Raw genomic sequence first — 16,867 nt, 5'->3', positions numbered from 1 at the left:
TACAGACATCCAGTGCTTTATGATACTTTAAGAGTAATGCAGGCAGCCATGACGTAATGACTAATTAAACTGGGTTTACAGCTATTCTCTGAAAAGTTAATGAAGGCTCTCTCTCGTTGTCATCTTTTTTTTTTTTTTTTTTTTTTTTTTTAATCAGGAACATGTTTTGCATTCCATATTACAATATCCTGGCTGCAGTTGCCTCTGCACAAATTCTCCTTTGTTGACTGCAAGTTGACTCACAGGATGGTCTGCCCTGTATCTTTGGTTGGTGAAACAAACAATCTGTTTTGTGACAAATAGAGAAATGTGTGCTGACAAAATAGTTGATCAGCCACTGTTGTCCCGAATTCCTGAAACTGTATTATTCTCACCTTCTTTTCAGTATAGGGTCTATTTTTTTTTTTTTTTCTGTCTCCTTTAGCCAGTTAGCTCTCTCAAACTGTGGGGTTCTGTCATGTTTGAGAACATCTGTTCTATCAAATCTGTTGGATGTTGGTTGTATCAGTGAATTAGAAGTTATTAGGGGCAGACAGAAAGCTTGTACGTGAATGTGCCAACATAGAAACACCATAATAAACATTCTGTGTTAGCAACTGAGACTAGAAAAATCATAATAATTAAAAAGATAGTATTCCAAATTACAATCACTATACAGATTCTCATTTCTGTATTTGATCTGAAGAGTTCAGTCTGCAATCCTGGTATGTCTCAATCACAAAAGTAAAGTATATTACAAACTGTAAATCCTGCTGCATTGCATCAGATCAAAGGTCCATCTAGCCAGTGGCCTGTCTTCAGCAGCAGGCAAGAAAATATAGTAAGCATGACTCGAATATGATTAAAGGCAAACATACATGATAATTCTTCTTGATACTGTCTCAGCTTAGAAGCAATTTTCATCTTGGAGACTTCCTAGGGCAAATGTGATTTTTTTTCTTTTTTTTTTTTTCTTTTTTTTTTTGTCTTCAGTAACCTGCAATGGATTTCTCTTCCATTAATTCAGTTGGTCTTCCTTGATCCCATGCAAACTTGTAGTATCCACAATATCTCTTGACGAGGAGTTGCCAACTCAACTACTATTTGTGTAATTAATTTTAGTTTGTTTAGCCTGGACTGCACCAATATAATTTGAAGCTCTGTAGTCGTCTGTCAGATGGGACAAGAGTCTATAAATCTTCGTCCAAACAGTTATGCATGATTTTTTTTCTTCTTTCATTATCTTTTCCTCCAGGTAGAAGGGTCCTAGCTTGTTGAATTAGTTTTTATAAGGGAGCTGTTCTTCCTGTGTGCTTCATTTTATGTGTGTCTATGTTGAATTTTATCTTTTTAGCTTAAGAGAGTTTATATTTTGAAATCCAGTAGGGAAATTATGTAAAACTTTGTATGTTAAAACCAGCATCAGTACTCTTTCTAAAACAGATTGCAAACCTGAGCAGGATCAGTCTTTTGGATTTATGGGGAAATGCCCATCTTTCATCAGACAGTCATGTGCTGTGCTTGCATGCCTATTGCACTTCTGGTGTTGAATGGCTGCAGGGCCTAAGGGAACCTGCTGTCACCTTTCCATGCTTCCATATAGATTTACTAAAAGATTTAGGCTGAATGAGAGTGGGTCTGTAAGCCCTGTCTCCTGCTCAGAGCAGGGCTGATTATGAAGCCAAATCTGGTTGCTCTAGACTTGGTCAAGCTGAGTTTTGAAAGTCTCCAAGATAGAGGTTATACGCCCCCTCTGTGTACTGTGCAAAGATAAATCACTCTTGAGAAAGATCTGTTTTCTTATATTCAGACTGAAACCTTTCTCGATGCAGTCTGTATCTCTGGCCTCATGTCTTTTTCTGGTCGTCCTCTGAGGCAAGCACCCTTGTGGACAGGAGAAGCTATGATTTGATCCCTGTTCTACCTTCTTTCATCTGTGCTGGCCAAACCCACTCCCTCAGCCTCTATTCGAAGCCATGTGCTCCAGTCCCAGCCATAGTAGTGGGCCTTTGCTCGGCTCTCCCCACTTTGTCAGCACCTCTCTTGGAGATGGATAGGATGAAAGGGGATGACGATATTCAGTTTTTCAGGTGGAGTATCACGAGTTAGGAGTTACCACTCTGCATCACAGTGCAGAGTGCGGTTGGCCTTTGTAGTCACAGAGGCACACTGCTGACTGTGCCTGACTTGATCCCACACGTGCTTTTCTGCAGAGCTGCTTCCAGAGCTGCCTATGCTGTAAATTATCGCTGGCAATCCTAAGAACCTGTGTACCTGTTGCTGTAATAAACCGTGATAGTTCAGTACCCTGAATCCAGCCAGACCCATAATGGTTAATCAGTTACACCCCTTAATGCGACAAGCTGTTTGCTGTGTAGCATACATGTCAAGTAAGCCGTGAATCTTAAAGGTGCTGAAGCAAAATCTGCGTCTGGAATTTACATCCTGATCAAATATAAATATACTTAAGCTAGGTGTTTTAGCTCAAGGTTTTCTAAATATATAAGCATTTATTTTCTAGGTTTCAGCCAAAAGGGTTCATAGTAATGTCTAGAAGAGCCGTTGGTCCTATTAAGTAAAATCTTAAATATTCCACTGTAATTTTCACTTATTTGAGGTTTTCATTTAAAAAGTACTTAAAGTATGTTGCTGATACAGGGTTTTCATTGTTTTCATCTGTTTGTCAGAGTTCTGAAAGAGTTGTACCTAATGTTTGAACACCTTAATGGAAATCTCCGTGCTTTTATTTTTCCAGGACCTTGATGTTGGAGCAAAGAAGGTGAAATTATATGTTGATGAGAACCTCGTATTTGATGGTGAATTAGAGAGAGCCTCTGGAGATCTCATCACTGACCATAGCACTACAATTGACCTTACAGATTGCAAGCAAGATATTACTACCTATCCTTCAAATGAAAGGAAAGAAAGAAATGCAGCTGCAGCCACAGACAACCTGCAATTTACATGTTTACAGTCAAACTGTACTTCACTAAACTGGAAATCTCTTCCAGAAGAAAATCACATTGAGGATAAAGTGAACTCAATCAGCTTTACTAAGGAAAATTTGACTGAGTTAGAGAATGATCTAAAAGTGTTCCCATCTCACGTTTGCATAAAAGATACCAAAGAAAATGCACCAGCGCGAGAAGTTATTGAGCATGTTCAATCTGATGATGAACTTTCTTTGAGTGAGCAAATGGAAAAGATAACAGGAAGAAAGCTGTCTGATTCTCCAGGTGGACTTCCTTCTTGGTTACAGCCATCTTCCCAAGTAGCAGAGAATAATCAAGATGTTTCCAGTAAGCAGAAGCCTTCCTGGCTTGCTACAGAACATGATTTAGGTGTGAGGTTTCAAACACAGTCAGATATAATCATGACGAACTTTTCAGATAGAACTAACGAAGATATCAAATGTCAGAGAAATGATCTGGGAAGATCCAGAAGCAGAAATACAAATGGAGGTGAAAGAGTAGAAATGCTAGCCAGAAAGGATGATGGTGTTGGCTTGGACATTTCGGAGCAGTTTTCTAACGAACATTGCAGCAGCTTAGAGTACCCTACAAGTGGAAGGAGAAGTGTAAGAAAGCAGAGATTAAATACTATAAATATTAAAGAAGATGATTTGGCACCCAAAGGTAAGATCTTACAATAATAACTTTACTGCAAGGGCTGATATTTTCTTCATTTCACAGAAGCACAGAATCTCTGGTTGAAAGGGATCTCTTGGCATCATGTAGTCAGCCTCCCTGCTCAAGCAGAGTCAGCCAAAACAGGTTGTCCAGAACTGTGTCGGGCTGGGTCATTTAGTGTTGAACTATCCTCACTGCAAAAGTATTTTCTCATGTTCAGATTGAGTTTCATGGATTTCAATGTGTCCATTGCCTCTTGTTCTTTCACTGGTCACCACTGAAAAGAGTCTGGCTCTTTTGTCTTTATTCACTCCCATCAGGTATTTATACATATTGATAAGATCACCTTGAGCCTTGTCTTCTCCAGGCTGTAGATTCCTATCTCTGTTGGCATACCCAAAGGTGCTTTGGTTTCTTAATGATCTTTGTAGCCATAGGATGGACTAGCTCCAGTAAGCTAATATCTCTTGTACTGTGGAGCCCAGAGCTGGACATAATACTCCTGATGTGGCATCACCAGTTTTGAGTGGAGAGAAAGGATCACCTCTCTCACCTGTTGGCAATTTCTGAATGTATGGACAGTTTTATCTTAGTTATACATATATATATACACATATATATGCAGTATTCAGTTTTTTTCATTCATACTATGACAATGCTCATCGTCTCTCTCTTTGTCCTATGCTGGACATGAAATGTTGTTTTTCTGAAGAATTTACATTCTGAGTTAGTATGTTAAAATTCATTTGGAGAAAATTAAAACTATCAATGAAATTTTTTTTAAAAAAAAAAAGAGGAAGAGCATGAGCTCAGGATAATAAATTTACAAGTTGTGTGGTAGGTTTGTGTCTTTCTCGGTGAGACTATATGCTGCCTACAGTAATTTCTACTATTGCTTCTTTTCATCAGCTTTGTACATGCATCTCTGTCCTGTTTGTGTATGCAATTCAGAGAAATAAGATACAGAGACAACAAAGTTAATGGATTCCTTAATCTGAAAACTATGTGATTCACTTGTGCACAAATTTAGCAGCTTTGCTCAGTAACAGTACAGTGTGCTATCTCATTTTGGGGACTCTAGAAGCAGAATGTCTGGACAAAGTCATATTAAAAGAAACAAGCATTTTGCTAAAAATGAGCACGAGTTCACTTTTTTTACAGCCTATCAGTAGCAGCATAATTAGTGGGGGGCAGCTGTTACCTGTCTGATTCTTCGGCAGTGAGGCCTGACCTACCTGAAATTGTCTTGCCCATGGAGTTTGAGCACAGTGTTTTTTAAAGCTGCGTTAGAAGGTTGCCTTTCCTACCAATCCTTATGAGTGTTGATATATCTCAGGTAGTGATATAAACCCAGTAAGTACCTTAAAACAGACTAACAAGGTGCCTGTTTATCCTTACTTAAATGAGTGCATGTTAGGCCAGACAGCCTTGCAGAAGCAATAGAATTAAGTGCCCACAGACAAGGATATATATATATATATATTGATTTAATACTATTTAAAGACTAAAAAGGCAATTCTGAGAGAGAATTTGTATAATTGTAACCCCAGATCAAGCTTTGCAAAGAAAAACATTTTTTTTTTTTTCCGCTCAAAAGGTTTTTTACAATATGGTTGTCATTTTATCCATTCTGTAATATCCCACCCCCCAAAAAAAAGAAAAAAAAAAAAAAGAATATAAGCACTATACTTTCAAATCTAACTTTCAAAACTGCCTTTTCATTCTCTTCTTTTACTGTGTAAGCAGAAAACAGGTAGATTTTTTTAAATGACTTTCAAAATAAAGAGCTGTATCTTCGTGTTTGCAGTTTTGCTCAGCTGTGTATTTAAAGAAGGGGATTAAAAAGGGAAAACTGATATTTATTTATTTATGTTCTTGATCTCAGTGTTTTAACTAAGCTTATGTTCCTAAATTCTCAGCTTTCTCTCTGTGACAAAAGTGTCATGTGCAAGTCTGAATAAGTATATTATATACAGGCCAATCCACAAGCCGTATAATGCACTCTGTATTTGGTAGGCCTAAATCTCTCTTCTTTGTTGCAGTGCTATTCATCTAATTCTGGAATATATTTTATCTTATATAAATCCTCTAAATCAGATTTTGCATTATGTTAAGAAGTTAAAACCTACTTGTAATGGAAGCACGTAAAATATATCGTTTAACAGAGGTTTCGTAACAATGCAGGATAAGCAATTTCTCTCTATTAAAAGCAACAGATTTGACCAAATCACAAGATGGCGTATGAAGCTTCTTACTGTATTGTGTTCTCTTTTAACCTTTGCTTTGATGCATGCCTAGAATAAATAGAAAGCCAATGCTGAGAAACAAACCAGAGATCTTACAGCCCCATTAACTTGGCTGCATATACTTTGTGTTTTATGGTATGCATATGAATAGCCCTCTTGAGAGACTTTGAGTTTTTAAAACTTGTCAATATTACTGACATTGTAAACAAATCCCACCTTAATGGTTTCTTTTCAGTTATAAAAATAGCAAGAATTTAGGAGTTTAAATTAAAACAATCAGATGAGGGTTATCATGATTCTTGTTAGGATGTCCTCTAACCTTGCTCAGAGCAGGTTGTTACCCGGAGCTTAAAACTGAAAAATTGACAATCTAACTCCCAATACATGGTTGTCCCAGAGAAGATCACATTTTACAATTGTCGTTCTCTGTGTACTGTGCAGGGTGAAGTCATTTTCAAAGTGTAACTGAGTGAGCATTAACAACAGGGAAACAGTTTTATGTCTTTCCCTGAGTGGTGAATTTAAACTTTTACAGAGCTGGGACAACTGCAATTTCCCAATAGAAGTATGTGACAAAGGGGACTCTGCACAAGCCCATATGCAACATTGCAGCTCATCTTTGGTCTTTAAATGAAGAATAATGAGAACAACAGAAATTAGAAATAGCACATACATGCATACTTGGCTTGAGTTACTGTTGCTATTAAAACATACAGTTTTATCTTTGGTAACTGCTTCAGTGTTCATAGCAAATGATGAAAGTATGCTGACAAAACTTGCATATAACGTATAATTTGGGGTATTAAAAGTTAAGAGGATTGAAGAACAGAAAGACGAACTTGAGGACTGGAGCGACAGCAGTAGGATGCAATTCAGTAGTACTGCTTGCAAGGTCATTTGGGGACTAATAACAGAAACTTAAGTTGTAAGCTAAGTAATCATCAATTGCAAATGACTGAGGAAGAGGAAGATCTTGGCTGAATAGTTGATCACAGACTGACTATGAAATGCTAGTGCAATGCAGGCATGATTACAGCAGTGCACTCTGAGGATGTATCTGCAGAGGCATTTCTGTTAGTTAGGGAAATGTTACTATCTCAGTGCAGGCACTTGTGAGACTTCAATTGGAAAACTGTGGTTCTGATCATCCACTTTCAGGAAAGCTGATTATGAAGTGGAACAGAAGAGAGCATTTAGAATGATTTGGGAAACGAAGCGTGTGATTGCAGCATGGAAATATGATTGCTATTTATAGCTGCAGGGAACAGAAACGAGATTAATACAACAGAGAAGAGAAGAGGAAAGAAGTTTTTTCCAAGCTAGTTTTGTCCCAAAATGTAGTTTACTGAAGTTGCGAGAGGAATTGCATGGTGTGCATTGCTGGCAGAAGCAGGACACAAGGCTTGGTGATTCAAGACATTCCTCCTAAACTGACAAGGGAGATGAATGCTGAACGTGTCATTATTTCTGGACTCTGAGATAGTGTCCATCATACAATCCTCTCAGGCATGCAGAAGGCTGGGAATGTGTCTGTAACACCTGCAAGTGTTCTTTAGCTATATGCAGAGTTAATGACCAAAGTACCACAATAGTTGCACAAGGCTCAAATAAAAATAATAAATTTTAGATGCTAAAAGGAATGCCAAATCCTGTAAATCTTCAGCCGTTGACCTGTGCTTTCAGGTTATCCTCTGCTTTCTTATCAGAGCTCCACTTCTCCTGCTGTCACTCTTTAATGTAGCTAAAAAACCTGTTAACCTCCCATTGAAAATCACTCCTATTGCACTCTTCTAGAAGTGTTTTGGAGATGTAATCTGTGTATTGCTTAGAGTATTTACCATTTAAAAAAAAGGGGGGAGGGAACAAAAGAAAAAAAACGAAAACAGGGAAGGCCAACGGATATGAAATGCTCTTCTGTAAATGCCTATCTTGAAATTTTCAAGCTTTGGTGTTTTAAAGTGTTAAATAAATATGCAGTATCTTATTCAGGTAAATTGTAAGAACCTGGGAAGTACTCTTTAGGATCACCCATCCCACGAGTATACACAGGGACAATGATTTGAACAAGGAAGTGATTTGCAAATGACTTATGTTCTCTGAAATATTTCTGTGAAATATGTTTCCTGTTTGTATTTCCCATGCGGGATGGAGAAGAGCAGACAGGTTGGTCTCCAGTCTTTCATGCCTATGTATATGGAACACAACCCTCTTTCAGGTAGTTTCCCATCTGCTTTCAAGTTCTTATTTTTATCTCAGTTGTCCCTGGTGTAAAAGATTATTGGCCATAGATAGGCTAGGAACATTACTTATTTCCCAGTGATTCCAAAACCAAAATTAAAAATTAGTCTTAAGTAGTCTTTTGGGAAAACATTATTTTGCATTTTATTGCAATTGGCATTTATTCTTGATAACCATTTGTTTTAGTATCCACTCAAGGACATTGTACAGAACTAAAATCTAGCCCATGGGCCTGTAATTGTTCAGTACTACACTTGCTTTTCTCCATTTATTTGAAGAAAATATAAAAGTGACAGCTTTTTTGAAAATCTTTGTTATCATCTGTTCTTAGTCATTAAGCCGCTCCTCAGCACGATCACAAGGAGAGCTTGCTTTGCTCCCACATGACTCCTCTTGCATGCTGCCCCCAATTGTATTACCATGAGATGCTTCATCATTATTCTCCTCTTGCTGGCCAGGGAGAGGAGAGATTGGGTCTCATCTGCATAGAAGGCAACACTCACCTCATCCTCTATGTATGCCGAATCTACTTCTTTTCTCACCACTTTTCTTTAAATGCATATGACTGAAGACTCTTTCCCTCTTTGCTGTTTAATTATTTGTAGTTGCTTTGGGCACTGGCAGTTTAATGGTTCAATTTACACCCGCCTTAGACATGGCACCCCATCTGTTCCTTTTGCCAGTCCTGGTGGGTTCTGCATTTACTCTGGATAACCTCTCAGAGACTTGCTCATCCATAGAAGCCTGTATCCTTCACTCCATTGCTTATGCTTTATCGATATGTAGGGTCCAGATATTATTTCTGTTTGCCCATTTGGAAACTGACCCAGGCCAGTCTGTAGGATTACTGTTGTTCTTATGCCAGCTCTTCTGCTCCAGGTGCAAGCTTTGCTAGCAGGAATACTCGATTCCCAGCCATGACTTCCCTTTTCCAGGGGTACTGCTTTAGGTCTCATTTGTACTGACCCATCAGGACTGACAGGTGGCAGAGTCAGAAATCCTCATTTTACTGAGAAAGAAAGGTTCAACATGGCTCAGTGCTGGGTCCTGCACTTTGGCCACAACAACCTCATGCAGCGCTACAGGCATGGGGCAGAGTGGCTGCAAAGCTGTGCAGTGGAAAAAGAGCTGGGGGTGCTGGTTGATGCTCACCTGAACACGAGCCAGCAGTGTGCCCAGGTGGCCGAGAAGGCCAACAGCATCCTGGCCTGTGTCAGGAATAGTGCAGCCAGCAGGACCAGGGAGGTGATCGTCCCCCTGTACTCTGCTCTGGTGAGGCTGCACCTCGAGTGCTGTGTTCAGCTTTGGGCCCCTCACTACAAGAAGGACATCGAGGCCCTGGTTGCTAATACCATGCAGTGGCTTGGGCAATTAGGGATTGAGGAAACCTGAATGAAAGACAGATCCTATGCAAGAGGATGATGGCAATGGAAGTTGTAGTTAAAGGTAGAATATAGAAGACAGAAGGGAAGAGGAGGATCTGTAGTTATGTAGATCTTATGCTAAATTTAAAAGAATTACCTTGCCAAATTCAAGCAGCAATTTTATTTTATTTTTTCTCCCTTCAGGGCCCACTAAAGAGTATGCTTTAGGTTTATCTTTCCAGCCATCATTCTGATGGTTTCTCAAATGTATTTTTAGCATTATATGTCAAGGCTGTTACAGACTTTTTTTTCTGTCTAAGTGTAGGAAAAAGTAAGTTTCTGGTAAACTGTTAAATCTTATGTTGAAGATTTTCACTAAGAGCATAGCATTTCTTTGGTGCCGTATAAATATACAAGGGGTTATAAATGTGTAAGAAACAATCCACCTGCTCTGAACTATTTTTTTACAATTTACAGAAAAACTATGCATTCAAAGGAGGTAGAAGGAAACCATGTGAAATCCTTTCAATTAGGTTTTGTTTTTGCTGTGCCAGTTATACTTATTGCATAGTCTAGCCCCCCAGCCCTGACCATTTCACCAGTGATGGTGAAAGGCAGCAGCCATTTTAAAGATGTAGGCAGATGAGATACACACAGGGTAGAATGAGGAAATTAATAGTCAAGTGATTTCTTCAGGTTAATCCACATTATCCGATGCACTCATGTGCAATAACATCATTTTGGCAGTATGTTTTCAGCGGGAGTTAGCTTTTGGATTTGTTACCTTGTGATACAAAGCTTAAGGAATCCTTGAGTAAGAAGTAATTTCTTTCCATTTAGGAAGTGCACACTAATTACATCGTAAGTTTCTAATATTTTAAACTCAAAGTTTAGCATATTTGAAATTTACAGGTAGTAATGATAGAACAAAGGTTAACCCACTACACAAAAAATGCTGGGTTGATGCTTCATGAGTTTATCTTAAAATGCTACATTTGTAGAATTTTGATTTTCATCCACAGATAAGTATGCGTCTGCAGTAGAGAAGCTATGTCATCTTCCAGTAGCTGTACAAATAATTCTGCTTCTGTTCTTATCGTGCCTCATTTACCCATTCCACTGGAATTTCTCAACTTATTTCAGCCTGTTTTGCTGAAATAGGAAGCACTTTTTTTTTTTTTTTTTTTTTTTTTCTGTAATGCTTTGGAAACTTAAACAGTTCGATTCTGTCCAACAGTATGAAAGATCTTCTGCAGAAATGCAGAGGATGATACCTTGTGATGGCCACCCAATAAGTATCACTGAGTAAAGTCCTTGGATCAACTAGTAGGTCACTGCTTAATGCAAATACAGCCTGTCCATTGCAGCCTGAGGTTCAATAGCTCTCAAAAAGTAAAATTAGGCACTTGGACACTGCCACCAGCAAAGATTGAATGGACTTTGTGTTTGCAGAAATACTATGGAGAGAAGCTAAGAGCTTCTGTCTTATTGATTAATTAACTTTTTAAATATTAACTGTCTTCTGTCAGTCTGTACATTTTAAGTGTTTACTTGTATCACGTTGTCTATCTGCATTGTTTCTATCTGAGTTGTTTAATGTGTGAGACGTATACAAAAAATCTCTAAAATTCGACGTGGGAATAAAGGCAAAGTGTTGTACTGGCATTTTCCAAATCTAGTATGAAATGTGGAGTGTAGTAATGGCAGGTAGGGTATAGTTAACAATGTGCACTTCCTGCAGGTTTTTTTCCAAGGGGTTTTGGCCAAGATCTTAAATTAAAGAAATGTATCAGTATGCAAATTTTGTATGTTGAGTCAAGAATTTCCAGTCTAAAACTTGCATTTTGTTATATTGGCATGTGCTCTGCTCTTCAATTGTTTTCATCATGTCTAAATGGAAAGGGAAATTGTGACATAGCCTTTTTAACAGAGAAGCAATATAAAAGTGCTAATATACCAGAATTTCAGTTGGGGAACATGAATATAACCAGCATACTTCTAGAAAGTGTGCTGTAGTCGTTTGCTTCCAGTGCTGTCAATACATTAAATTCATATGTAATGTTATTTTCAGATGAAGACTTTTCTATCAAGGACATAGCCACCTCTAGAGCAAAGTGGCACAATGAACAAGAACATACTCTGCAGGAGTCCTGGAACTCCTTGGTAAAGTTTAATTATTCCCATCGTGGCCGAATCTCTAACATGGATTTTCAAGGGGATATCTTTGATGAATTTCTCCATCAGCAGAAGATCAACCGGACTGGAGAACATCATCTAATGAAAAAAGAGGGAGTACAAACACTACCGAAAAGGCAAGAAGAAAATTCAGTGGAGGCACATGATGGAAGTGATTTTAAAATCCCTGTTTTACCTTATGGGCAGCACTTAGTAATAGACATTCGAACAACATGGGGAGACAGACATTATGTTGGTCTTAATGGAATTGAAGTTTTCAGTTCTAAAGGAGAGCCTGTTCAGATTGCAAAAATAACAGCTGAACCACCTGATATAAATATATTACCAGCTTATGGCAAAGATCCCAGAGTAGTAACCAATCTAATTGATGGGGTAAATCTGACGCAGGATGATATGCATCTTTGGCTAGCACCATTTACCCCTGGAAAACCTCACTTTATCTTTATTGACTTTGTGAATCCCTGTCAAGTAGCTATGATTAGGATTTGGAATTATAATAAATCTCGCATACACTCTTTCAGAGGTGTGAAAGACATTGTAATGGTGTTAAATGAACAATGCATCTTTAAAGGAGAAATTGCAAAAGCTTCAGGAACCTTGTCTGGAGGTATGCTATCATTTCTTACTTTCTGTGTGGAAACAGTAGTATAATATAAACAAATACATACATCTTGTTTTTTATCACTTTCCACTTCAAGGCAAATTGGCACTTTGTTAGTATTTAGTCCTTTTAATTTAAAAATGTAATGCAAAACGAATGTGTTCTTTAATGATACTGTGAATTTAAATAGCATATAGAGCTAATTTTTATTCTTAGCAAAGTCTTAACAACTAGGTCATATTTCAGTAACAGATAGTCTGCAATATTTACAGGCTGCTGGTTTTTAGTCTTCACAGGTATTTTGGAGAAGTTGATGGAGAAGGTTTTTTTTTTCATTTTCTTTTTATGACTACTTGAAATTTGACTAGGTTTTCTAGGTTAGTCTGCTATGCAGTGAAAGGTAGAAATTATAGAATCATAGAATATCCCAAGTTGGAAGGGACCCATAAGGATCATCGAGTCCAACTCCTGGCTCCACATAGGTCTACCCAAAAAATCAGACCGTATGACTAAGAGCACAGTCCAAACGCTTATTAAACTCTGACAGGCTTGGTGCAGTGACTACGTCCCTGAGGAGTCTCAGTGAAGAGCCTCTTCCTGATATCCAGCCTGAACCTTCCCTGTCGCAGCTTAATTCCATTCCCTCGGGTCCTATCACTGGTGACTAAAGAGCATAGATTGGCACCTGCCCCTCCACTCCCCCTCATGAGTAAGCTGTAGCCCTCCTCTGGACACTCTCCAACAGTTTCATGTCCTTTTTGTACTGTGGTGCCCAGAGCTGCACACAGTACTCAAGGTGAGGCCGCACCAGCTCAGAGCAGAGCGAGACAATCCCTTCCCTCGACCAACTAGCGATGCCGTGCTTGATGCACCCCAGGATACGGTCAGCCCTTCTGGCTGCCAGGGCACACTGCTGGCTCATATTCAGTGTCTCATCACCCAGAAATTGAATATAATTATTATATCAGTAGTCAGTACCTATTCCCTGTATATTATCTTTCAACACTACTGCAAACTTAAATGTAAAAAAAAAAAGACTGAAAACAGTTTTTATCACTCCATATATTCTTTTGTATGGTTTCTTTATTTAATTCTGTATATTGCCTTCAGCTCCAGAGCACTTTGGGGATACTATATTGTTCACTACTGATGACGATATTCTTGAAGCTGTATTCTGCTATGATGAGATGTATGATGGAGAAACAGAAAATGACAGCTCCCTGAGATATGAAGAAGAGCTAAAGAGGCCAACAACTGCTGATGGGGATGGGGATGAAAGACCTTTCACACAAGCGGGATTAAGAACAGAGAATCAACAGGTAGGGGCCTCTACATTCAGACCTCTATGGACATGTCTTTCTGAAACATGGCATGGAAGTAGGAGGCACTGATTTCCCTTTTGGCTTAAATCTCGATAGAAAAGCTAATACAGCTATCTGCCTGTATTGAAGTTTTGAAGTTTTTTTTCACCAGCTCAATAATAATAATAATTACTATTATTATTTTTCTCAAGTACAGGAGAGCCTCCAAATTTTGCTTTCTCTGGTTAGGAAGACTACAAGGAAGGCTATACTGGATTGTGTGTGTGTGTGTATTTCTTTTCTTATTTTGTATTATGTTACTTATTTGGGTAGAGATTAGAGGGGTTTCTTTTTGATTTAGTTACTCCTGAAGGTTTATGCCACTGACAATGACTTTGACCATACACTTAGTCTTGTAATGATTTATTCTGTTCCCTGTCACTCCAAACCAAAGATTTTTCCATGTTTTCCACACAGAGTATACTCTTCTTTATTTCCTCCTCCACAAATAAAATAACTGAGGTGGGAAGGATCTGGCATAATAGTGTTTCTTATTTTTAACTCTTTTCTATCTGACTAGCATCTTCATGGTTCTGTGTTCCTTTTGTAGCATAAAAATGTCCCCTACTATTTCATACAGTAGGTGTTTTACTACTTAGAGGACTGTATTTTCAGGCACTGCAGTCTTGCCTCATACCAGTCCAGCCCAACTGTCCAGTGTCTGAGCAAAGATCCTCAAGGTTTTCTGCTTAAGATGGTATCATTCAGTCACTGACCCGCTTTCCATCAAGTCTTACACCTTCTTAGAATATTCATGAGCACCTGCTATTTCTCCAATGAGGACATCGTTTGCTAGGGGCAACTCTTACTTGTATATCTGTGAGGAGATCCAAAACTGAATCAAACAAAATTACAGCTGGTTCAATTGAAGTGCCCCTGCAATATATGGTTCCTAATGAGCCTCGTGCTGTGTTGATACCTGCCTGTTCTATCTTGACCTCTTCTCCTGGGGGCTTATAGGACATAAAATGTTACGACACTGGCAGCAACTCTAACCCTTTGAATCCTCCAGTGCTAGTTAACACGGCCACTGGTAATTCTGGTTCCATCTTTGCTTTCAGTATCTTAAACTGTTCAGATACCTTATGCAGTGCAGGATTTCTTGAACACAAAATTGAAGTTCACCTGACTTTTATTGATCTACTTGTTCATTGTTAGCATTCACTCAGGACCTCTTCCCTTGGAAAAACTTAGGAGGCCTGGACTTCCTGGTGATTACTCAGAGTCTCTACTTTTTATTTTGATGTTCATCTGTGATGTTTTTCTTATTCCTTTTCTAACCCTGAAACATGCTGTATCAGCAACAGAATAACAAAAGCTGTTGCGACTGAACCATTGATCTCCCTGTCATTCAGTATTTGCTAGTACCATGAATATTTTCTAGCTGGATGCTTATGCTGTCAGAATAATACAAATCTCCTAAATGATTTGTCTTCCCCAGCATAGAGTTGTCATTTAGACTAATATTGGGCTTGAACAGTCTCTGCCTGTTGATCATTAACCCTTTCTTGCTGTGACTGAGATAGTGTATTACTGTGCTGATTACAGAATTTTTAAAAGCTCTTAATTGAAGCATCTTATATTCTTGTCAAATATTATGTATGGTCATTTGTCTTCCATGTCTTTCCCCATGATTTCAGTTAACGTGTCAACTTTTGTAGCAGGTCAGACCTGTGATGAGTGCACTTGAGCCAACTCTGACAGTCACCTGTAGTGGATATCAAGGCAGAATATAAGAACAGAGCAAAAATGCAGTGATGTTTTTCTGGAGCACTCATCCAATCCTTAGGAGTTTGTGTCACAAGAACTTTTATTGACTTAACTTACGTGTTTAGTATCCCGTCATGGATTTTTATTGCGTTGATTTGGCCACTGGCAATTATAAATGTCTTACTTCCCAGAAAGATGTAATACTTTTAGTTTTTCTTCACATGGAAGATGCTGTAGAGTATGGTCAGGTAGGTGCGTGGTAATACTGTTTTTTATTTCTTTTCCAGCAGTTCCTATACAGGGGTAATATTTTGTTCTATCCATAAGGTATCACAATGTTCACAGGCAGTGTTGAAGCAGAACATTAGAGTAAGGCTGGAAGAAAAGATAGCAGGCACCAGTGGAATGGAGGGATCTGAGTGGCCAAGAAATGGGGAAGAGGGAGAAGAGAGGTGGTAAAAGGTGTCTTTTAAAATATCTGAAGGCATTAAAGGCATTATTCTGTATTCCATAAAGGCAGTATCTTTCTTGAGTCTGTGCAGTTTTAATATTCAGCAGAATTCCAAATTTTGATTCCCAGGCTGGTCTTCGAAAGTTGTTCTGAGGAAAAGGCATGGGACATCAAAGATGGAGTTACTGTTTTGTGAGAAAATAGCCTCCAATAGCAGACTCTTTTTTCATCCTCTGTAGGTTCTGTGTGAATGTATTATAGTGTGCAGTTCTGATTCAGTTTCATCTACTTAATTACCACAAGGATATTAGCTGCCACATGAAGTATGTTGCTGTCTGAGAACACTTGTAGAAGATCTAGGGATGTCAGTGGTTGTACTATAGAAATTGACTGTAACAGCAGGAGAAAAGCATTGAACAGTTTTTATTTTTTTAGCAATAATGTAAGCCCTTTTGGTGTATTCCGGATGACAGGAAGTCTACTTCTAATGATGAATGAAACTATGGAGAATGAGTCTAGACTCCTAATTTCCTATTTGGCTTTTTGACTACTAATGAGTATTGAGCTGGTGTTTTTGTAGAACTACTCACAGCAATGATACGATTTCATTCAGACCTGCTATTACTTTGAAGCCCAGTATTGCATGTCTAAGGTCAGGATTGTTTCCCATCTGCATAGCATTTTTACATTTATCTACGATTAATATGTTATTTTATCACCCTCACTCAGTGAAAGAAAGTCTATCTACAAGCCTTTGCAGTTGTCCTTTGTCTTTACTACCATAATTGCCTCAGTATGATCAGCAAATTTTGTCATTTGTGTTTTTTTTTTTCTTTTTTTTTTTTCCCTGGATTTTCATTTTCCTGTATTGTCAAAGCCAACAGTTGATTCCTATTTGCAAACAAGGTGTTTAATCATTTAGAGTTTCCCCTGTGGCAGCTTAGCTTACTCAGGGACTTTGAGGAGTTTTTGTGAAATGCTCTCTGGAAATGCACCTTGTTGCCTTGCCTATTGACCAATTAAAATAATGTTCCTAGATCATCGAGCCATTAGTTTGGATCCAGCTTCCATTTAAAAAATAAAACTAAGTAG

General features: G+C 38.4%; 1 protein-coding gene across 10 annotated transcripts in view; it reads left to right on the top strand.

Moving 5' to 3' along the window:
* The window catches only part of KATNIP (katanin interacting protein), a 68,424-nt gene that overhangs the window by 29,261 nt on the left and 22,296 nt on the right, over positions 1 to 16,867 (top strand). For all 10 annotated transcript variants that reach the window (XR_004754684.1, XR_004754685.1, XM_035339964.1 and 7 more), the window contains 3 exons: positions 2,735 to 3,614; positions 11,528 to 12,259; positions 13,364 to 13,572. Coding sequence is in view for 8 of the 10 variants with exons in the window: in XM_035339964.1 (XP_035195855.1) it covers positions 2,735 to 3,614; positions 11,528 to 12,259; positions 13,364 to 13,572 (1,821 nt within the window). In the remaining 2 variants the exon portion in view is untranslated. The remainder of the gene's footprint in view (positions 1 to 2,734; positions 3,615 to 11,527; positions 12,260 to 13,363; positions 13,573 to 16,867) is intronic.

Source organism: Oxyura jamaicensis, chromosome 14 (assembly GCF_011077185.1).
Source record: "Oxyura jamaicensis isolate SHBP4307 breed ruddy duck chromosome 14, BPBGC_Ojam_1.0, whole genome shotgun sequence".
In the NCBI taxonomy this organism is placed as follows: Eukaryota; Metazoa; Chordata; class Aves; order Anseriformes; family Anatidae; genus Oxyura; species Oxyura jamaicensis.
The sequence above is the reverse complement of the archived record's forward strand: the minus strand, read 5'-3'. Positions and strand labels throughout refer to the sequence as shown.